Raw genomic sequence first — 24,696 nt, 5'->3', positions numbered from 1 at the left:
TGTATTTTGGGGAAAACAATCAGAAATCATTTGAAAAAAAGAATAAAATTCAGTGTCACTATTCTGTTTCCTATCTTTGAGAAGGAAGATAGAAAATATTACAAAGATTTTGCGTAACTGTTTTTGATTTGAAGCCGTTTGAAAATCGCGGACTTTTTTCAAACGTGGACTGTCTTTTGTTTTCGATGTCTAGTGACTCTATTTTTCATTATAAATTCTGAAGTAATATATCAAACAAAATTGAGACGATTTGCCTGTTTTTTGGCAAGAAAAATATTTTATTTTTGGAATGATACAATATAGAAAACATGGTAAGCGACAACAATGTGGACCAATCTGCTAGTGCCTTTATTGTTTCATCAAAGATGGCGCTACGCGTTCGATCAACCGATTTGTCTCGCTGCAGAACAAAATTAAACAATCATCGGATAATACATAACGAGCAATTGTTGATCTGCAGTGTCAATGCAAGGAGACATGAATAATCCGACGCAGTTTGAAAACGAATTTCATTCCAATTCGCGTCTAAGTCGTGCCATACATTTCGTAACACTTATGTCTCAGGTAAAGCCAATCTCACATAAATAAACAATATGTTATCGAGCCGCAAATTCGTCGAACGATCGTTCATTCGAATCGGTCGCGTAAAGGTTCATTCATAATGTTCACATTCACACGTTCATTACATATATACATATATATATGTACAGTGAAATAATTTAACTTTCTACGCTTTTGCAGTTTCAGGATTGGTCCGCGCGGGGGCGTCGCGCGTGCGCAGCTGCGTGCAATCTAACTAAAAATGGCGCCCTGCGGTGTTCTACCATTTGCATTTTGCTGGGCCGGCGGCGTGCGTGAAAGCCATTACCACTGAGAGTCAGCCTTGTTCTGTCGTGTTCAACGAATATGCCTACTTAAAGCTGGCAGCCGCGACTGTCCGCATGTTAGTGCGAGTCTTTATCTTTCCGTGTGCACAAACCAAGTAAAACAACGGTCCTCTGTGATCCACCTGGTGTCTTCATTTTCTCCGACCGAGACTTACTCCGGAACCAGCAGTTTCTCGGCCCACCTTGCTGGTACGTATCCACGGAATTCGGACACCTCATGCAACATTATCACCATCTCTTTAAACATTTCTCACATTTACACGAAATTTCAGTCATTTCCGCGCTGTTCTGCAGACGACATTTTCCACACCGCGATTTAATCATCCGCAAACATTCTATCAACCTATACATAGTCTCGCACGAGGTATATGGTATATCCACGAATATATTGTGTCGCCGCAAAAACAAATTCGTTTCGTGTTGTGATTCGTTGTTATTCCACACCGTTCGACTGCTTTCTTCAATACGATGACACGCTAACTTTCACACGTCTAATATTTTCTCACCGTAGGGCCCGATTCTCTTTCGGTATAACCTTACACCGTCGCAATTAAGCGGTTGCCACCTTGTCGTGCGCTAATTCGAACGAGACCACCACGACTTCCGATCACGCCACCGGAACCACCATGCCTTCAACTGATTTTTTTTTGTACGCGTCGGTTATCGTAATCGACGACATTTCTCTGTCGTTTAAAAGTCGTTTTAACGTCGTTTTAACGACACCGTACGCACAGAATCGGAACGTGTTGTTCATCCCTTTCGCATGACTCGTTCGATTTCTGTTTCCTTATATCGTTTGAATGGAACTTTTCGACTACGCGATATAACGCGACGATTTGATAGCACGACATTCACGTGGATGACAATGTGCAACCGTGAACAATTTTAACGCATCGGTTAGTTTTCCCGTAAATTGGAGAATGCGAATTATACACGGAATTACAATCTCGGCTCGTTTCACGAAATGATTGTAGACGCCGTACAAATATTATTTTTTGTTTATTTTCCGGCGTTACTGAATTCCTCGTGCCGTATGCAATTAAGCGAATACACATTGCAAGGCACAACGGTTAAGTTTGGAATTAATGCAAAAGCGCGTATAAATATTTAATCGCACGTCGCGATTCGGATTTTATCGCGCCCATTCCCTCTATCTGTTAATTTAAAAGTTTTTATCGGTATTACATGACGGTCTCCCACTACCGCGATTCTTCTAAACATGTATCAGGAATACACGTGTGTGGAGATTAAGTGATCCAACTGGCCGAATGCGTGCGGACATTATCAAAGTTTGACAATAAATCCCCGAATTTCCGAGTGACAGCGTGTTGTAAATTTCCGTGCGCGAATGGCGGATTTGAAATTCCCGCTTCGATAGTCTGCCGTATAACGCGATCAAAAAAATTGTTATACATATCCACTATCTAAATACATGCGAGCGCGTGTGTTTAGACGCTTTGTGACAGTAAGTATAATCTTAAATGATTTGTTTGTATTTACGTTTACTGCCGTATAAAATATACATATACGTACGGACGGTCTAAAAACACAATTTTTTTTATCACTTTATGCGAGAGTCAACTGGAATTTGAACCAGGTTATTCTGGGCAATACATTTTTTTAAAAATAATTTCAATACAATCATTATTTGTTAGTTTTGAAGTGAGATAACGTATTTTGCACAAACCAAGAACAGTGCATATATAGATATATGTATATGTACTATGAAATAACTATTCTAATAATATTTACTGTGAACACAGTAATCTATAATTTATAAAATATATATATGTATATATAATAATTTATACAAAAAAAGAAGGTTTTTAAAGTTGTCTATACTAGTGATTATACTGTGTTCACAGTAAATATTATTAGATTAGTTATTTCATAGAGTTTTGCAGATGCAGGGACGCAATCATTTGCAGTTCGTTTTGTAATTTTGTGAATTCGAATTACCCGCGCGTCCGTCCCCGTTCTTCGCCTTGTGCAAAGGAGAATAAAATCGCAGGACAGTGTTCTCAATTTGATTATCACTTATACGAGTTCAATTCTCTTTTGTCTTGAATAAGAAGAAAAAGACACAGCCCTCGTGTCGACATATCGTACAAAAAGGGCGGTACGAAAGGATTGGTGGACAAACTAAACGGAATTATCTAAAATAAACAGATTTAGGGGGGTCCGGGCTGCCGACGGTGTCATGTTACACCCTTTTCATGTAAAAACACTCGCATGCGTGTCGTTTTTTCGACGTTGAGACGTCAAACGAAGAAAAAAAAGGTTGAGTCTGCGTCGTATGTATTAGATTAGCATATGATCTAGTCATTTGTCATTCCTTCCGTGTTAGATTATTAACAATACAACATAATCTAACATAACGTTAGATTATATAAATTAGATTATTATATGATCTGGCCATTTGTCATTCCTTCCGTGTTTAGCTTTTATAATGATAATTATAATCCCGCGGAATTCAGTGATCGTATAAAAATTGTCTATCTGTTTGTGTCTCGCCCATGTATCTTCATTATCCAGATAATTCCCTTGATATTTTAATGATCAATTATTATGATACGGTCAACTGTTTTCGTGGACGTTCGAATCTCGCGGGCTTTTTAGAACTGTGAATCGCGCAACCGTTTGGCACGAATTTCACGTGCCCGGAACTTTTATGAAAAAAAAAAATGATTTGAATATTCGAATAAGACCTTCGAGTACCTCATACATACGTGTTAAAAATAACCGGACCATACTGACATGGGTACCCGGACATAAAGGAATCAGTGGAAACGAAAAGGCTGACAGATTAGCTAACCTAGGATCGGATCTTAAGTCGAAATTATTTTGCGTTTCACGATCTTCACAATGTTTGAACGGGCAAGGAGCATTTCGAACCGGTTCCGGTCGCATGATTCTGGATATGTTAGAAAAGAAATTTTCAAACGGAATTTGAATTGTACTAGAGAATATTTTATAATATGCTAAAATTATTTTAACATGTAAATTTTAACCTTCAGACTTCAGAATTGCTTTCATCTGATTACTAGAATTATCTATTAGAAATTAGCATTGGCATTGAATAGGATTTCCTCACACAGGAGCCAAAGACATTGATCAATGTTCTTCTGATGCGAAATAATTTCGATTCACTATACATAGAAAATTGCCAGTCGGCTCTCGTTCCGGATAACCGACTGTCTGCTTTGCTAAGGACACGTAATTCTCTAACAAGATTGTCTATCGTTTCCACGATTTAATGATGATCACCCCATATCTATGAGCACGTTGACTGGCCGCGTCGTCATGCATACACAATATGTATATGCGACGACACAAGTCGTACTATTTGTGCAAATTTAAAAATGAATTTTTACGTTCGGTGTATAAATTGCATCGAACGTTAAAGTTCAAAATGCAATGAGGTTGATAGAGTAATATCGTGTGTCCTCGTTTGAGCAATACATACTGTCAATTATCTGATAAAATGTTAAAGCAAGGCAAAAATGTTTAAATGGAAGGTATGTGGGGGCGAGGGGCACATCTGCTAGCGAACCTGTTAAATAATTTATGCAGCATGAACAATTTATACATTATTTTGCTATATACTTATAATTTTATATAAACATTAATATTTATATATATATATATATATATAAACAATTTCGGAGAATAGATTATTACTACTACGAGCGCTTTCAAGGATTGTTAGTTAAAAAAGGGGAGGGGGGAATATATTCTTTTGACAAGGATAGGAAAATCAGATAATAGAATGAATTGTTTAACTCGTATTTTACAAATGGAACGTACGAAACAGTCGCTAGTAGAAAGTTAATGACTTTAGTAGATCGTTACTTAAAATTTAGTAAATACACTAAAGAAGAACAATAAAGATTTAGTCTAACGTGTTGGGTGTCATTTTAATCAGAAAAAATATCAGGAATATGTTGGTAAAGTTTCATGATAAACAATTTAAAAACAACAAAAAGTTATACCACCGAATTAGTATAGCCTCACCGAAATGCTGGCCGTCGATTTTTTGTTTACTCGTTGTCCTTTTCTATGTTTGATGTCGGTGACAAGAATTCGAGGAATAGAGTTCGTACACATTACGTTTGACCTTCTCGTCCCCACATTTTCAAGCCATCTAGGTATGTATGTATGTATATGATCAGATCGCTAAGAATTCTTTAGAATTTTTCAAGAATTTCAAGGAGAATCAGCTAAACCAAAGAAGACATAAGAAATGTGTCTTGAAAAATGTGTAAAGATATTTTAGGCTCGACAGATAACGGGCGATGATTGCAACCGTGTCGTATACTTTTCAATGGCCGATTAATGCAATTGATTAAATGGCATGGTGAAGTAAGAAGGACATCCGATGTGTACAAAGTCCGATTATACCGTTCGAAAGCGCTCTTCAAGCGTATCTGATAAACGAACTTCCGTGAATGGCGTGAATACGCCTGTCCTGGTCGTTTATGTAAACAAATGTCGGCTGATCGAAATATGTACAATTTGTTTTTTTTTTTTACGCGGATAATCATGTATCTCTCAATCGTCGATCGTCGATGGTGAGTCGATTTCTACGCACGCCACCTTTTTTCCTTTTTTCTCTTGAGTATGGCGTGATGCTCCCAATCCCGGCACGCATACACATGATCTCTGTCCCGAAATTACGTAATTTGTTGATAGCTGACAATCGCGTTTTTCGCGTGTCGCGTGCGACAAATTATAATCATTATATGTAACTACCTTTATCGATTCTGCTTTATTTTACAATTAGGCAAATTCCAAAAACATTTTTATCGAGAATTGTTTAGTTTTGCAATGAAATCGCGCAGGGTCCGAGTAACTCTAATTTTGTCATTTTTATTAAGTGAGGAAATTTTTCACAAGTCGAATAACTTAGATTTTAACTTTTGTTCTTCTACGGTACATTACAAGTGTTATTACTAGACTGCGGATCTTTATGCAAAATAAAACTTTTTTCTACCTGAATTGCAACAAGCTGGGATGAAATAAATATTTAATTTCTTGCTGAATATGTTTAACAGGTTGAAAATGATATAGTAGTACGTTTAAATTCTATTCTTCAAATATTTTTACTGTCATAAATTACACCTACCCATTTTTAGCATAAATGCATAAAATCCGCAGTCTAGTTATTATACAGGGTGTCCCGTAACTGGTGGTACAACCGAGCAGGGGGTGATTCTACATGAAAAACTGAGTCGAAAATATATAATAAAATTTTTTGATGCGAGGCTTTGTTTTCGAGAAAAATTTTATTCTGTATTTTCGACTCAGTTTTTCATGTAGAATCATCCCCTGCTCGGTTGTACCACCAGTTACGGGACACCTGTATATTGTTAAAGATATGGAGAACACGGTGGAGCTAAAATTAACGTTTGATAGTACAACAACAACAGAGATAACACAGTATGCCATAAACAATATACACATGTATAAACTAGTATGTTTCTTCGACTAATTTAAATATACACCTATATGTGTGTACCTCGCTACACGTGCCTAGATACATCATATATTCCGGAAAAGTTGGCCGTAAAGCGAAAAGCCGCATAACAAATCAATTATTTACATACAAAACTATACAAATTCAATTGGATCCATTCCAATTTTTCATTCTCTTGTCTTCAATCCACATATCTAATAATTTTTTCATTTTTTCCATAATGCTGCTTTTTTGACGAGTTAATTTTGAGCCACTTAAAGGTGCAGCAGATAGCGAATGTGTTTTAATTTCTCCTTTGCTATCGCGAATAGTTTGAACGGTGACAGATTTTCGACTTCTCATTTTATTTTTATCAGTATCAATCTCCAAATTCAATGAACGTTTTTGAAAGGGAGAATCTGGAACTCTGGCGGGGCGAGTAAACAGCATTATGTTTGAAATGCCGTATAAAGAAGCGCTGTATAGCGAGGTATAGGTGTACACGGTTTCGGAGGGAACCTTGGGTGTTCAATTTGAAAAATACTGATATAGACAACGATGCAAAGCGTCTGATTAGAATATCTGATAAGTGTGTGAATTATAGATACGGCACGGTTTGGTCGATTTCGACCATGGCAATATTTTTGGGCATTGAGGTCGAAGTTAGAGTGTCTTATTAGGCTGATAAACGGAATCTACTGATGCTGAAAAAGTTTAAGCTGCGATTGTGTCGAACATTTTGAGAGATTAAACTACTAGTAACTCTGTTCCAAATATCGGTCAGATTTTGGCAAAATTAAAAAAAAAAATACAATTGCACAGTCGAACAGTTCACAAAAGAGGGGTGCTGAAAACAATTATATTTTTTGATACGAAATTTTTATAATACACTCTTCAAGGCATTATTTATATATTGTAAAAATTTCGTGAATTTACATTTAGCGGTTTGATCACAATAAATTCCCAAAGAGGGTCGACTATTAGGCGCCCAACCGGTCAGTTGACAGAATGTGTTCGCAAGAAATTGTCCCACTTAAAACTAAATTTTTGTGGTACGAGCATTTTTGCATGTGTCCTACAAAGTATTGTTTATGTCTCGTAAAAATTTTGTCAATCTATATTTAGCCGATTGGTCACAATAAATTCCCAAAAAGGAGCGGTAGTTCCAATGTCAAAACCGGTTGTTTCAAATTTACATTTTCAATTTGTTTTTTTAATGCGCATCCGAATGGCAGGAATAACAAAGTACGTATAGTGTCAGAGTGGACCAAGATGACGGTGTCCGACTGCGGATAATGTTTTCTCGTGCGTCACAAGTCAGTTTCGTACGTGCTTTCAGAAACGCGGGTCCGCTAATTACTGAGCAAACAGTTTTCCCCGCGACTTTTCCCGTGAAACTGTGCGCGACACCTGTAATTTGCATGGCGCACAACCAATGACGTGCCGGCGCGCTGATCTTTCAAATAAGCCCGAGGTCAGCTCCTGTTCTATGCTTCTTGCTTCTTGACATGTCTGTTTTTCATCGTACAAAACGCGACAGGCTTCATGGAAAAAAAAACTTCTTCAGCTATTACCTCATTTGAATTTTAGAAATCTGAGTCACTAGCTTTTTGAAATAATAATTTATTCATTCAAATAAAGTTTATTCATTCGATTGATAAATATTCTACTTAATATTTGCTAGTAATATTTTCTTGTAAGGGGTGGTCCTAAAGTCGCCAAATTGTTCAACATTCAAAGAACCCCGCACTAATCATATGGAAAATCTATCCTGGTAAAATCAGTTGGATTTTTCATATGTTGTAGCTTATGATCTACTGAACAAAAGATGTAGTGGGCACAAAGTTCAATAATGGACAGTTATCGAGTTATAATCAGTCAAACCTGAAAAATGTTCGAAACAAAAATAGTAGGGTTTCACAAAATCTGTTAAGTGGTGTTATTATTTTTGAATTTTGAATGACCTTGAAAAGGTCTGTGAACAGAAATCTTTCACAAAAATCTTTGCGTGTCACAACAAAGATAAGGACCCCACGGTTCGTCACTCCCGTAGTATTTTTTGACTCCAAACCCTCTCTACTGTGTGTGTTTGTGTGCGTGTGCATGCGTGTGTGTGTGTGTGGTTTAATAAAAAAATGATCTTATTACGTATTATGTACTCATTTGGATTCTGTCGTGGTGGTCTCTGATTTGAGTATTCGGCAGCTCGAATTTGTCATGTTTAACTGATTATAACTCGATAACTGTCCATTATTGAGCCCATTACATCTTTTGTTCAGTAGATCATAAGCTACAACATATGAAAAATCCAACTGATTTTACCGGGATAGATTTTCCATATGATTAGTGCGGGTTTCTTTGTTTAGGAATGAGTAAGTGTGAATTTTTAATCCTCCTTGTGCAACATGGTAAGTTGCCCAATAAGATAACAATGTTAAAAATTTAACATTCCATTGATTATATATTAAAATAGGAACTTCGAGGCACGGATGTCGACGCACCTACAAGTTGCACCTGTTCTTCAACAATAGCAATCATCCTCACACAGATCCCTCGGGTAATTCTCTATGGAAATGACTCCAGGATGACGAAGAATGAAGCCGCTCACGCACGGTCCAACAGGTGTCATCACAGATGAAGTTTAGGTTAGAAAGTAGCTGAGCCTGGGATCCGAGTTGTCAGGGATATTGCATAGAAGAAACTTTCACTCGTTAGAGTTTAGAAGAATAAAACTCAGCTGGGGGTACAGCCTAGGCCGAAACTGCCTCCGGACTCCGGGTTGATTGTAGTACTCATAGTCCTCTGGTTAGATTACTACACCCTATTTTTCGAACGAAACAGTCCACAACTGCCGTCTGTCCATTAGAACCACGTATGGACAGTTATTCTAATTATTCTTATCGCTATACATTTTTGTCTTAATATTTTTCATCTTATTAGAATTTTGTAAAAGATTCAAAAATGGATTGAATTGATTAGCTCCTTGTCTAATGGTTGTGATTAGACTATATTAGACCTTCATGCAAAATAAAACTTGTCCGCGTCAATTGCAATTAGAAGATTGCTTAGGTCTAGTTATCTGGCATTCATTTGGCTAAGACAGTGACTCTGAATGGCTAATGTCTTATGATCAATGAACAATCGATAATCTTTGCGTCCAAAGGGGTCAAGACGCTCTTGTATCTCTAAATCTTGATTCTGCAACCGCTGATGGCTGCAACCTCCAACTGAGGTCACTCGTCGTCAGATAAATTCCAACATCCAGGTGTAGGCGGCAGTACTCTAATGACTCGCTGAGGCCCCAGTTTACTGTCACAAGATGAGTACACATACCTCATGCTCATTAAGCAAAAAATTCTCTAGGAGATGTCCATGAAAAAGGTCACCCGTTCTTGAAACCCCGATTTTGTTGGAGCTGGTAGCCACTTTCAGTGATAAATCGCACCTGACGTCCGGCGATACAGGTGAAAGCCTTTCTCCAGTGAATGGCCTCGGATTCTATTGGTCAATCAGACTGTGGCATGTTTTTTGGGAGACTCGATGGTGGCCATAATCTCTCTCTCTCTCTCTCTCTCTCTCTCTCTCTCTCTCTCTCTCTCTTTCTTTGGTGAGGCTCGTAGCTGGTGCGACAATACCAATTTGGTGACGAAACTTTGTTGTTCTCAATTATTTTACAATTTAGTAGAACCTCGATTATCCGAACGGTATTGTGCTTGGACTCGTTTTAATCACGAGTATGTTGATAACGGTTTCACGAAAGAAAGCAAACCATTGAAAAAATGTTTTGTTTACTGTTTTACAACTATCGTGCGCGTCCCTTTCACGCGTATCGAGAGATTAGACTTCGAATGGAAGCTTTCACAATATTATGACTCTCTCTTCGAAGGATAGCTACAAGTTTTATCTGTAGATAAGTTTCATAGACAGTTCGAATAATGCGCGCAGTTAAAGACTATTAAAGAAGACTCGATATCATTCGGTTGGAGGAGATAAGGAAATGAAATCAGTATAATCGAATCGTGCAATTAAATGGCGACAGTATGGTGTACATGTCCGTCCCACCGAAGGTTATGCGAATTAATTGTCTAGATTATCTAGATTATGTATGACAGACGCTCTTTGCTCCGGTAGCGGGTCGAAGTGTTCTCGGGAGCAATGCGTCGAATGACGCCAGAAGATAATGAGATCCTTGATCTTGACTATCCGTTGCTCACTGGGCGAGTTGTTCTTGTTTAATGCGACGCTCGTTTCGAATCTTCCATATCTACCTTATTCTATTTCGAACCGTACAATTCCGATGCGGATTCTAAGGTTTACGTTAAGGCGGTAGACTCGTTTCCAGAAATGCAAGGGTAGCTGTGAAAATAGCTACATGCGTAGTTGTATGCATATGAATATGTGCGTATAAATAATGCAAATTACGCCTCGTGAACGAAAAAAATAGGACTTTTGAGGGCGATTGCGGCCTAGATCGATCTTTTATCTCAGGCCTGGCCAACCCAAATGGTTCCACGGGCCACTTTGATGACGTGTAACGTTACTGCGGGCCGCACTTTAGGTATACATACATGCTTTTAAAAAATGTATTATAATACAAATACAAAATGAATAAAACTTTATTGTTATACTATGATTCAATATAATTAACTCTCGAGTCTTAATTAATGAGATATTTGTTTATCCTTTCTTTCACTTAATTTTTGTAAATCTATATTTACGTTCGACGTTGAACATCTTTTGTTAGCTGGTTTTCTAAATTGGCATCAGTTAATGAACTCTTCGTAAATTTCATCCTCGAAAAATATGTTTCACAAACATATGTGGATCCAAAAGCACTTACAACTCTTTGTGCAAAATATCTTAAGTTGGAATACCTCTCGGATGTAATATAAGTATTGTAAAAATTAATTTTTTATGTGGGCGCAAAAATTTGTTTCATTTCTTTGTTGCACTGTAACTCAATTATATCAAAAATATCAAATATAGAACTGGAGTTCGTAGTCGCACTTGCGCACTATAACAATGACACTACATTTATTTAATATTTTTGTATACACACAATGAAAAACAAAAGTTTGGTCATGCCTGTTTTATCCAGCGTTTTTGACTACTGAAAAACCGCATTTTTTTATTATCGAGAAATGAGAACGCGCATCCCGCACCCTTGCATTCCTGGAAAAAGGAGTCTACTCTCTTAACACGCTTTGAAAGTCTCAGAACGTTAACGCACAACAATTCCTTTTATTGGTTTTTGCGGTTACGTAACGCATTACTGTGGCACGTTTAGCGAGTTACGTTTTATTTATCTGCATATTACGTACCCCGCGACCGTCTTACAAATTATCATTTTGCCTTGGCATTGTAATTAACATACATTAGATAACTGAGAACAATCGTCGCTTTTGATACTAAAACTTCGACAAAACATAGTCCCCCCCCCCCTCGCATAATCAGTGTAAGTCGGAATAATATCCCTCTGCATTTTGTTCTACACTATTCGGCGACGCCAGTTTCAAAAATTTAGTGCAACGACGAAATAAAAACAATTAAATGCAGGAATGTCTGAACATTAGGTGTAAACTGTCACAACAGATTTTCTTCTTTCGTTTAATAACTCCCACAATTTTGATAGCGAGACTGTATAAAAGTTCATACATAAATAGGTTTGCGTAAACGAGCTGGTAAAATTTTGTAAAAATATCTCTAGTAGTTTGGACAGAAGAAAAGGTAAAGTGCACCCTTGAAATATTCACGGTTTGTGTGTTTTATTAAGACACTTTTATTCGGTTTTTCAACGATCCAATGTACTGTATTATTCACTTATGGTAATGCAGGTGTCATACGATTAAGTTGCACCAGAATGCATACATACATATGTGTCGCAACGAAATGTATTCGGTTCGAATACAATTAGGCAAAATGAAGACATCGCGAGCATGCTACGCCTGTCGACTGACTCGGCTATTTGGGACATTTAATGGCCGTTCACTGACGTACTGAATGGATTAATTATATCGCACAAAGAAAAGCGAAGTGTGGCTTCAAGAACTTCTCGACGCACCATTATGAATCAATGGAACATAATCTAGCTGATACGAAGTTTTGTCTGGGAAATTCCAGAAAAAGTGCGTTAGATCACTCCATCCAGTTTGCGATCTTCGTTTTTGAATACAAAGAACTTCTGAATTTTCGACTTCATCAACTCCACTGCTGAACTTCGTACCATAAATATTTAAACGTATTTGTAATTGTTTCATCGAACTTTCTCATGAACTACATAGCAATGATTACAATTGCAAATTGTGGTATGTAAACAATTTTCAAGTGCAGGGGAATGTACATACATATGAACAGAAATGAACAGTATTTTTATAAAAATCAGCAAAATTCAACAAAATATTTTATCCAGAAAATGCAATACATTTGTAAATGATGTTTCCCTTACACCACAAGAAATTACCCATTTTTATTCCGGCAAAGTGGCCAAGAAAAATAAGTTGCATAAAGATCCAGGGTCTAGTTACGCGAGCATTTTCCGACGCGAAATGAACGGTCATTTCGAAGTGTTCATAATGATCGTGCATAGTCGTCGAGGGCGTAACGAATCAGGCAGAGACACGGTGGCCTATGTATGTACCCGGCTTTTCTTTTCGACCTATTTTGTCCTGGGACTCGTAACATGCAAATTTCTCCCGTTTAGTCTGGTTTTGTAAGGAACGGACTGGTGTCAGTGTAACGAGGTCGTTGATTGTATAAGGAGGTCGCAGTTCAGCTGTTTCGACTTCCGTTTGGTTTGCGTCGGAGCTAGTGAGGTACGGGGATATCAATTAAAGCTGGACGTCCATCATAAACGAAAGTTCCAGTTACGCAACATCGCCGATCGCCGTCGATTTCTTTCAATATATTTTCTACTGTAATCCCCGTCGAGTTTCCATTGCATAATGGATCTCTCGTTTGTCGTTTGGGACCTTTGAGTGGCCCAATATCATCCTTCAGGCGATGCTCGACGAAGAAATATTTCACAGCCTTTGGACGATGCCAAACTGACCTGAATAATGCTTCCAAAATGCTCGAGCATCGTATGACACGTAGTCTTCAATGATTGGAACGCCGTGGAATGTGTTTGAAGGTGTTTTGGAGGTTGGTCAGGTTGTAGAGAATTTTTGAGTATTGCAGAAAATCTTGGAAAATATTATGGAGATGTTGGCACGTCGTAGAAAATGTTGAAACATCGCAGAAAATATTTCAGAGGTGTTCGAGCGTCATTAAAAAATGTTGCAATGCTTTGAAGTTGTTCAAACATACAAAAGAAACCTTGAAAAAATTGGGTCTTAAAATTGAGGCCCGAGGCGGGCAGTTAATAGTGGTCTCGATGCTATTTAGAAATGCGACACAAGTTATGTTCAACGTGCACAGAAAAGGATAGTGAGTGAATGAGAAAGAGATACCCAAGAGAAAAGTCGATCGAGAAAACTACATAGGTGAGGCAACACTAATTCAACTATGAAGCTTTTTTATTTTTCATTTTTGTCGAGTCAAACCGCTAGCAATGCAGTTTCCAGACTTTCCTGCTTGAAATGAGCCCAAACATGATATAACTTGAAGCATATTTACTTACGCAACTAGTATTGATAACTAAATATAATTATGTAATAAATAAATGTTATTTGAATTGTATCGTTTATGATAACTAGACCGCAGATTTTATGCATTTATAACAAAAATGGGTACGTACAATTTAAAACAGTGGAGGTATTAAAAAGATTTAAGGCCACCAGTGTATTAGTTTCACCTTAATAGGATAATTAAAAGAAGAATGAATTTGTTATTTGGCTCCTGTGTCTTGCAATTATTGCAAACATTTTTTATTTTTCATAAAGATCCGCAGTCTAATGATAACAAAGGTGCAATTCTTGAGTAATAACGAATAAGGGAGATTCATTTCTGAGTTAGTCGAGCTTATTGTTCCGACTGTAGGACTACCGAGCAGTGTCCCCAGATCGTGGAAATCGAGGGGAATACAGTTTACCCCCTCTCTGATAACCAGACCAGTCTACGGCACGGGTACCGTGGTCTACGGTCTTAGTGGAAGACGTTGGAGTGGCTCATGGTAGTGGAATGGGATAATGGAAGGGGAAAAGGAAGAGAGGAAAAAGCTACCCATTTCGGTAGCTTCTGGCGACACTGCTACCGAGCGTTTAAGGTCATTTCAAGGTCTTATTCAGATATAGAAAACAGTTCAAAATATTTCGGAGATAGTGTCATATTGTGAACATGTTTTCTTTCACTATAAGTCAATCATTTTTCTTATATCGAAAGAAAACTGTACATATTACTTGACAAGATTTTTATTACTCGACAAAAATATTGGTTTATACTTCTAAAAAGTTCTCTAGAGTTGTCTCAACACGGGACCGTTAAATTATGGAATCCTCTTAATGTAACCGGCTTTTAAATAAAGTTTTTTTGCACACTGAAGCAGTACCATTTCGACAACACTTTTTTTTATCATGCGTTAATAACTTGAGCATAATTATAAATGCGCAAATATTTACATAATTTACAAATATGTTCGATATTTCCCTCTACTCGTACGCTTTCCTCTTCACAACGACAGCTATAAAACATAGTACAGTAAATGTTCTATAAACGCGAACGCATCGGGGGGATTTCTTCGCGTTTTTCGATCGTGGTCCTACTTTTTTCGAGCTTCAAAGGCCGAGCCGAACGTAGAGAAGGACAGCGCGTGTAAAGCGAGACCACGCGCGGGCCTTTGACCTGTGCCGGCGACTGCGACTCTCCGCGTCTCTTTCTTTTCTATACGCGCTATCCTTCCTTGCGCCCGAAACGTCCATCGTCATTTAAACCTCTACAGTTTAAATACCATCGAAGGAAACCTATCGAATTGGAGCGTTTGCATCCGTCAGGAAAAGGCACACTTTTTGTAGTTTTTCAACTGTTTTAAGTAATGTACTTAAGATTTATTTAATTTTGTTTCTTATCAAAAAATTGTAATGGAGCGAGCGACGCGCGTGACTTGACACGGTGTTCGGTTTTGCGACATGATCGGTCATAATTCATCGCATCTTTATATTTGCGAAACCGAACGTTAAATAATAAAAATATAAAACAGTTCAGCATATTTTATAAAGTAATTTTTCTCGTTTTTTAATCTTTGCCTAGCGTCGAGATCGCAATTTCTCTTTCTTTTTCACTCGCTATACATACTCTTATGTTCTAAAGTCACTTCATATGTACATACCGTCAATTAAACCACTAAATTCTGTTCAAATTATATCGTGTTTGGTATCATTTTAATCAGAAAAATGCCAGAAATATGGTAGTGAAAGTCCCATAACAGAATCATGGAAAATGAAGAAGTTTGACTGTTGGTGTAACGTTATGATGACTCACGGGCGTTTGAACTGTGCCGGCGCGCTGCGACTCTGCGTCTCTTTCTTTCACATACGCTGTCCTTCCTCGCGCTCGACACTTTCATCGTCAATTAAACCACTAAATTCTGCTTAAATTATATCGTGTTTGGTATCATTCTAATCAGAAAAATGCCAGAAATAAGGTAGTGAAAATCCCATAACAGAATCATGGAAAATGAAGAAGTTTCACTGTGGTGTAACGTTATGATGACTCACGGGCGCGTTTGAACTGTGCCGACGACTGCGACTCTCTGCGTCGCGTTTGTAGTGGTTCACACCGATATACCGAGCCGAGTCAGTGTATTAGTTTGGAGGGGATATTTTTTTCGCGTTTATCGTTGAAAGATTTTCGCGTTTATAGAACATTTACTGTATGTGTATACTTATGTCTAACTACACCGAAAAACTAACCAAGTAACTAACTAAACCGGAAATCGATCGTTAATGTCCACTTTGTTCTTCTTTTCCCTGTTTTTTCCCGATCCGATCGATTCAATTTATTCCTCCTAGTAACTACTAGACTAGATTGTATTCATTGCATAATATGTAGTTTCAATGTATGCAAAATTATGTATTGCAACAGAAAATGTGATTAACGTGCAGTAAGTGTGTTAACAAATTCCTGCGACGATAGAACCTCTGTTACTTACTTACTTTTGTTATAGCTACGGCTTATTATATTGTATAACGATACATATTATTTTATGGGATTTTCCTATGGTACTGCAGCAGTTTTGGTATTGTTGCCAGAGCAATTCATTTATTATCTTTAAATATATAAAATTGTTTTAACGTTCGTAGACTTTTGTAGTTGACTGTATGTAGATTTTCGTGGCCGCCCATATTTGCAATATGGTTTTGTGTCCGGGATTTCTCTTCGCAACTGCATTCCATTTCGACATAATTATTCTGCTGACATTTCCATGTGTAGTCCTCGGATACCGTTTCGACTCCATTCAACAATTGTACGAGAACTCGTTAATTACAATCCATTATTCGTGTCAGTCTTCTCAAAAAATATTGTGAAATGTTACCGAAATATTTTTGAAATAAAACTGTTGTGCAAAGTTATGTATGTACAAAGTACAAAGTACATCATGTTTGACATTACAACATATAAAAAAGGAATCCGCCAAAGGTGATTTTGTTGAAGGCCGTTTTAAGATCATTGACGTATTCTCTCATTAAAACATTTTTTTTGCCGAATATCTCGCTCCGCCGTCGAACGCGAGTTTACTGATGTACGACCTCGCGACCTTGAACGGCAGGAAATCTTTTCTGTCCAGTGCCGATGTGTGTTGTTTATAGTGAAACCACTACAACGCCGGATGATCTGTTGGAATGCTGTTGAAATCGTTCTTACTTTCGATATTGACGGGGAATGACGATAATGATCGCGATAACGTTTTGATTACACACGTTAAGTCTCGGTAACCACATAACAATTTCTTTGAAAGAAAAGGAAACTATAACCCAGCTTGAAATATATGTTATAGTTATATATGTTATATAAAAGTCTGGGATCAAAGTGGACAAATACTATTTCATTACTAGGCCACGAATCTATATGCAAAATAAAAACTTTCCAAGACCACTGTAGGGGACAGAAATGAAATACAGTCTTTTCATATTGCAAAGAAAATATTTAAAAATATGAACATAGTTAACTTGGTTAATATAAAATGGTTATTATGAACCGCAGCTTACGAAACAAAAGAGACAAAAAACGGGTAAATTATTCGTCGTATCATAATTTCTCAAGTCATGCGGAAAAAAAACACGTCAGTGTGACGTATGGAATATAGTTCATAAATTATTTCGTCAAAGTTCGCAATATCATATTCATTTATTACGTTTCTCCGCCTTGAACAATACGGAGATTATTCTAAACATATGCTATTGTAAGCGAGGAAGATTAAAAATATTACAATGTATTCAGAATTTTAAATTCCAAATCGCATAAATTGTGTAACGTTAAAGTTAATCTTTGAATAATCAACAAATTACAAAATGTAGTACATAGTTCAACGATATACATAAACTGAATAAATTTTAACCGGATAAAATGTGTGCAAATATTTTGAACATCAAATTATGCCTCGTACATAGAACATGACACGTCGCAGTTTCAGCACTGTGGTTTTGGATATAAAACGAGACGCAGCGTTTTATGGTCGCCAAAGAATGTGTTGCGCGAAGCAAAAACATTATTTTATTCATTATATTAACATTATTTCATTTTTTGATTACAGTTGGAAGGTGAGCCGTAAACAAGCTGTTTCGTAACATTTGCTGAGAGAAGTGCCCGAGAACACACTACCAAGATGAACAAAGTGGATTACATGGAGGTCACTGTGCCCAACTATTCATATGTCTTCAATTTTGAAGAAACCTTCCGTCACTTAGACACCAAAATATGGATGACGAATAACTGGACGAACGGTTTCTATTACTGTGGAATTTACATGATTTTAATATTTGGTGGACAGCATTATATGTCGACCAGGCCAAAGTTTGATCTAAGAGGCGTACTTTCACTGTGGAACACGCTGCTTGCAACATTCTCCATTATTGGATTTACTAGAACAGCACCAGAATTGATCCATGTACTCAGGAATTATGGGTTTTACCATAGTATTTGTATACCTAGGTAATTTAACTATGTTTACGAATGATTCTGATTAAATGGACGCCACTGAATATCATTTTATTAATGCCGAAATTAACCAGATTATAATGCGAGTTAATAACTTGATCATCAAATAACTAACAATTGTTATTAGAAACGTTGAACGTTTCTATGACTGAAATAGTTGAAACATTCGACACTCTTTTGGTGTTCCATAAATGTTGTACTTCCTTGAAACGATGTGATTCTTGAAGTCATTTGAAGCAACTTTTTCCTTTTAAGAAGTTATTAATAAAAAATCACGGACCAATCAGAGCGCAACTACATTCAGCGTGACCTGTCGCTGAGCCAGAATCCGTCTGCTGTAGCCGTACTCTGATTGGTGCGTGTTTTTCGGTAATAACTCCCTAATAAGCCGGAAAGAACTGTTTTGAATTACATCCACGTATTTCTGCCATAAATGCATAAAATCCGCTATCTAGTTCTAATGCTCCGCAATGATTGATCGTACCACAACTAACAACGAATGTATTTTCCAGCTTCATCGAGCAAGACTGCGTGTCAGGGTTCTGGACATGGATGTTCGTGCTGTCGAAGCTTCCAGAGCTGGGCGACACAATCTTTATAGTGCTACGGAAGCAACCGCTGATCTTCCTACATTGGTACCACCACATAACAGTGCTACTATACTCCTGGTTCTCGTACAAGGAGTACACAGCATCGGCTAGGTGGTTCGTTGTAATGAACTACTTCGTTCACTCGATAATGTACTCGTACTACGCGCTGAAAGCAATGCGCTACAGACCGCCTAAGGGGATCGCTATGGTGATCACCACGCTGCAGTTAGCACAAATGATAATCGGCTGCGTGATCAATATTACGGCTTATCAGTACCTGGAGAGCGGACTGATCGAGTGCGGCATCACCCAGGTCAACGTTAAGTTCAGCCTGGCCATGTACTTCAGCTACTTCGTGCTATTCGCTAAATTCTTTCACAAAGCCTACCTGGGCGGCAACGGTGGCAGGGCCAAAGCGGTGAAGAAGGACGGCTATGCCAACGGATCTACGGAATATGAGAAGCTCAAGGCTAATTAAGCAACCTTCTAATCAACATCCTACACACACTCTCCGAACACAGATCATACACACGCACACACACACACACACACGCGCGCGCGCGCGCACGCACGCACACACACACACACACACCAGACAAATAAGCAAAAGGCAGACAAATAAAAAAAGAGACATTTTTGGAAACATTTTCTAGAAACGGTTTTCCGAAGAGATTCGATGGAGAACTCTTTCTGAGAATGTTCTGTTTAAAAAAGACGTATTTTGGGAATGCTTTTCGAAAATGTTCTTTCCTTTGTCCTCCCCTTTTTTTGGTTTTGGGAAAAAAAGAGAGAGAAAAAGAAGTCTCTGTCTCTCACTTATGGACACAGTAGTAGCGGGTGGGTGAGTGAAGGTAAACAATGGAGGAGAGACGACAATGCGTTACTCGATGAAATATAGCACACTGAATTTTATGATAATGTTAAATGTTGCACACTGAATTTAGTAATGAATTTAAACGATGGTAGCGTTGAACGCGTTATCGAGCCAGTAACGAGCTTCTTAGAGGCTCTCCTCGGGGGACGAGAGAAAGAGAAAGAAGAAGAAACTATATTTTCGTTTTAGAAACGACAGGGCAAAAACGTTAAATTGTAAGCGGTTTCTTTTCGTTGGTAGAACGAGGACAGAGAACGGAAGAGAATTGATTATTAATTGTAACGATAATAGCGCGTTAGAGCGACGCATTGTTTCGGACGTTGTGTGGATTTCACGATTAACAACAAAAATGTATTTTCTATCAAACTCGGAAATATGTTTGACACGCAACGTCTGTCGAACATCAAGACTAGGGACAGTTTAGCACCGACCAGGAACGACACAAGTGTTCTTCCTAATTGCTTCTTACATGGGCTAGTATAAAATTTATACTAGAAGTATTTTGTAACAAGATTTAATGGATGAAGCCTCGTTCTAGCTGGATATGAACAATTGCGAAGAAACATATGTCCACCGAACATTTCATTAGGGTCTACCTCCGGAAACGAGCTGAGAAATATTCTTCGTAGAAAATAGTAAAGATGAAGAGTAGAGAGAGAAAGCTCGAAGAATAACATTATAATCCTGAATTGTTGAGTTTTTGGGGGACGATTGAGTAACGAAACGGAGAAGTATTTATATTTACTATTTTCTATCACGACTATTTTGTGCCGCTAATGCATAAAGCGAAAAGAAATGACGACAACGACGACGATGATGATGACGAGGAATATGGGCTGCTCACTGACACCTTTTCGTCACTGACCCGCTCAGTCAGGGTGCAGCCAGCTTTGCAGGGACACGTTTATTCTGTTTGCAACTTTTTATATCGCATAATTTGTTCCGAGGAAAAAACGTCGTTCTTTTGTACAAATTATGTTATTTATTTATACATTTATTTAACTCGTCAAGGTGTGTACAATATACTAAACTTGCTGGGTAGGTTTTTCTACGTGACGTTTAAATAGAAAAAAAAAGAAAAACGATGTTTGCGTTGATGTAAAGCCAGAAAAATTGAAAAAAAAGAAAGAAAGAAATATCTCATAAGTTCGATTCTCTCTTTCTTTTTGTAATTTGAATTTGTCGAGATCTTTGTGGGGCTGGTCGCCCTTTGAGGATGCTATAGAAGTGGAATGAATAATAAACCTGACCGATAATTCTAGTCGTATGGTCAGAGAACAACAGAGAGCATTTGTTAGCTGAAACAGGAGCATAATGATTATTGTAAAGAAAAAATGTAATAAGACGAGACGAAAAAAAATAACGTTTGTCCACGCCGCTGATCGACGCGCACTTCCATACCGGAGAAAATGATTTTATCTTCCTCTGAAACGTGTTTCGAAAAACACACAGACACACTCACACATACACACAGAGTCGCATTTACTCTCGCGAAAATTGCCGATCGCCTCCTGATTCGCACAAATCTTTTAACAATGAAAACGTTCCGTGAAGCCAGCCTGTACACGTGTTTGTATTTATAATTTAAAACACTGTTTATACATAGCTCTATCGATTATTTAAGTTAGAGAGACGGTTTGCGAGTAGCCCGAAACGATTAACGGACTGGGGACCTTCATGCATCCATAAAAGAAAACCGAAAATTTTAGAAAATACAACTTCGTTCGAAATGTGTGCGAAGCATGGAAACTTGAGAATCAATTTGATGAGGAGTACTTCAATGTCATTACGTTATAGAGTTAACACATTATTGTATATCATATAGTAACTATTTAATGTCTGTGATTCGCAGCTAGGGATTTCTTAACACGCTACCTACTGGAGTTTATCTCGGACAGTTTTTACAACTCTGTGACTTGCAGATAGGGATTTTTTAATCAACTTTTCAATAGCAATAGCGCAGACAATGTAATCTAATAATTTTTTGAGAACTACTACTTACAAAAAGGTTTTTGAACTCCTTTTTTTATATAGTCATTAATAAGCTTCCGATAGGTGCCCTAATTTTTCAATAGCTATAACGATTGCAGTCTTCACTTCCGGTATCATGATAATTTTAAGCTCCCTTTTGATACACTAAAACTCCCATTACCGAACACCTGGTAGGTACAGTATCAATAAATCTTTCAATAATAGTATCGATTACTCGCAAGAAGCCACTTCCAATACCATGATTCACAATATTTCTAAGCTCTTTTTTGATACAGTCGCTAAAAATCTCATATAGAATATGTATACCGGTAGAGGAAGGTGTTAAATATTTCCTTGAGCACGTTGAAATAATTTACGAAAGGAATAAGTTCATATAATTTTACGCCAAAGAGAGAAATTTTATCTCGCATGAAGGTCCCCCAGTTAATTACTCGCTGCATTTGCAAATAAGTGCAGCGTTATCTCCGTAGCGTCGCGCGACCTTGAGAGTAGGCGGTTCTTATCCCGCGAATCCGATTGGCCAGCGACGCAACGCAAGCTCACAATTGGCCGCGTCGCAAGCTGGAGGAGATAAAAGCGGCGGCGCTACGAGGGAAAAGCTGTAAAATCGATTCCTACAGGAATCGTCTCAACCGGATATCGTGTGCTCTTTTGTTTATAACTTACGCAAGACGTCGGTAGCTATACCGAGGCGGACAGAGTCAGTCCAACGAACGACGAATGAAACTGATCGGGGAACGTTCTTTGTTCCCTGACACGTTCAACCCTGTAACTATAGTCAAACTTGTCTATTTATTTATAATTGTATAACAATAATTGCCGATCACTGTGCGCAGTCGCGTGTTTCGTTCGGCGAATTGGGATGCGCGTTTGTCAATGGGCGAAGCACGCGCGATTTTTTATTATTATCCACGGAAGAGATGAAGAATAATTATGGGTTCGAATAATTATGGGGGAACTGGGATTTTCTACAGGGAACCCTTCTAGGCCGGTCAATTTCGAATTATCGTTGTGAATTTGTTGTACGACGAGGGGCCGACGGTAAACAAAAATGATACGGGATAAATAAAAGTAATGTAGTATTTGCAATAAATAAAACGATGATCTTTTTTTGTAATTGCCGCGATGGGATATATTCTTACTTTTATTTGCTATTGAAGAACATGCACTGATTAATATTAAATTAATGAAAGTATATCATACAAATCTGAACTTTGTCAATAAATTAAAAATGAAATGAACAAAATTCTATTGAAACTTCAATTTTATTTTCATTTAAAACTTTCATACGTGCCACATAATTACATAAACATCCCAGCTATACTCACTGAGCTAATTGTTTTCCGCGATAATGTCATTGAAAAAACTGATTACTCTGGTTTGTCGCCCCCGCGGGAATTATAAATCTTGAGACGCAGGGCCGTATGATGAGTTCCGAGCGCCCTGGGACTATTGCAAATACTTTATTCGTTATTATAGATCTCGTGACAATTTTCCTAAGTCTCCGCCGATCTATGGATCGGTCGATCAACTGCCTTCTATGCCGATAAACCGCTAATTGCCATAACGGAGCCATTGAGAAACGAGAAATTCATTTTGCGATCGATGCTTCTCTGAAGGAAATCGAGAAAAATTCGATTCTGCGAATCGGATGCATTCCCGAGAACGGAGAACAGTTCAAGATTATAAAATTCTTTTTTGGACGGACACAACTAGTTTTCTAGGCCGCCATTGTTCACGGTGATTTAGTTGATAAAAAAAAAATAGGAAAAAATAATGAAAAAATGGAATTCAACGATTCAGTTGTATTGAAATAGCGGAGAAGCTCCGAGTAACACAACGAAATACGACGCAGAGACCGAACTGCCTAAATTCTAGCGAGAAAAAAAAACTTAACGTTCGCGATTTTAGAGGTGCACGAGACCCGCGCAGATTTAAATTTAAAAAAAAATAACAAATAAATAAAACGGGGGATAAGGTCCGATTCACTTCTTTTTTTGGTAGGTATTGCGAATTTTTTTACGGTGATTATGTGATCATGAATTACTATATGAATTACGCGTTTAGACACGGGTGAACGTAACCAAAGCGAGACCAGGAAAATGATAACACTAATGCTGTGTATGTATAGTTTTTTTCGCGTGCGTGTGAGAGGAACGTTGACATGGACGAGAGATCAAATGTATGATTTGTTAGCATGATTTTCCCGTGTGTTGTTTACCTGCAACGTTGTCACAGTTTCTTTGCTACACACGAATATTGTATGTTGATAGTGCGTAATAATAATATTTATGAACCGAGGCTACGGTAAACGTATTTTATCTTATTTTGAGTCGACTGGAGAGGGAAGTAACTATTTTGTTTTGGATCACTATCGCGCAGAAATCATTACAGTATTAATCATACAAAATGGGCAATAATTTCAAACGGTATAGAATGATTTAAAAAATATCAACACATTGTTTGCAACTTTATAGCGTCTCTAAACAGAGAAATAAATTTCTGTTTGGTTCCTACGTCTTTAAATAATAGAAATAATTTTCATTTTGTATGCAGATGTACAGTATAATTATGACAAACGTATATGTAGACAATTATTTAGTGCGTTCAAAGCAGTTTTTTTTTATAGTTGCAGCTCCGGTCAACCCTAAATTATATATAATTGTCAACATCGTTTACCCGATTCTCTCGGTTTCAGACCGTTTTTCAATATTTTCGTTTCCATTTTCTTCTCGGGGCTCTTTACAATATACATATTATTGAACGCCATGTTTGAATGGTTCGAGAGATACCGAGATATTTTCTATC

At 37.7% G+C, this 24,696-nt stretch overlaps 1 protein-coding gene across 2 annotated transcripts; it reads left to right on the top strand.

Moving 5' to 3' along the window:
* The first annotated feature begins 744 nt into the window (after nucleotides 1–744).
* LOC143218071 (very long chain fatty acid elongase 6-like) lies at nucleotides 745–23,932 on the top strand. 2 transcript variants are annotated; one of them, XM_076443040.1, is made up of 3 exons: nucleotides 745–1,076; nucleotides 18,029–18,426; nucleotides 18,945–23,932. In XM_076443040.1, exons 2-3 carry the CDS (start codon nucleotides 18,101–18,103, stop codon nucleotides 19,498–19,500), a joined length of 882 nt encoding a protein of 293 aa, XP_076299155.1. In that variant the 5' UTR covers nucleotides 745–1,076; nucleotides 18,029–18,100; the 3' UTR covers nucleotides 19,501–23,932. The 2 variants fall into 2 exon arrangements, with proteins under 2 accessions (XP_076299155.1, XP_076299156.1); XM_076443041.1 differs by lacking the exon at nucleotides 745–1,076 and adding an exon at nucleotides 6,259–13,823.
* The last annotated feature ends 764 nt before the right edge of the window (nucleotides 23,933–24,696 follow it).

The sequence above is a fragment of the Lasioglossum baleicum genome, chromosome 18 (assembly GCF_051020765.1).
Source record: "Lasioglossum baleicum chromosome 18, iyLasBale1, whole genome shotgun sequence".
Classification (NCBI taxonomy): domain Eukaryota; kingdom Metazoa; phylum Arthropoda; class Insecta; order Hymenoptera; family Halictidae; genus Lasioglossum; species Lasioglossum baleicum.
This window is presented reverse-complemented; position numbering and strand designations above follow the sequence as displayed.

Bases quoted from the DNA above. Each gene is read 5' to 3' on its own strand.
- LOC143218071 (XM_076443040.1), top strand. From the start codon at position 18,101: ATGAACAAAGTGGATTACATGGAGGTCACTGTGCCCAACTATTCATAT. The intron at 18,427-18,944 runs GTAATTTAACTA...TGTATTTTCCAG, and splicing joins CATAGTATTTGTATACCTAG to CTTCATCGAGCAAGACTGCG.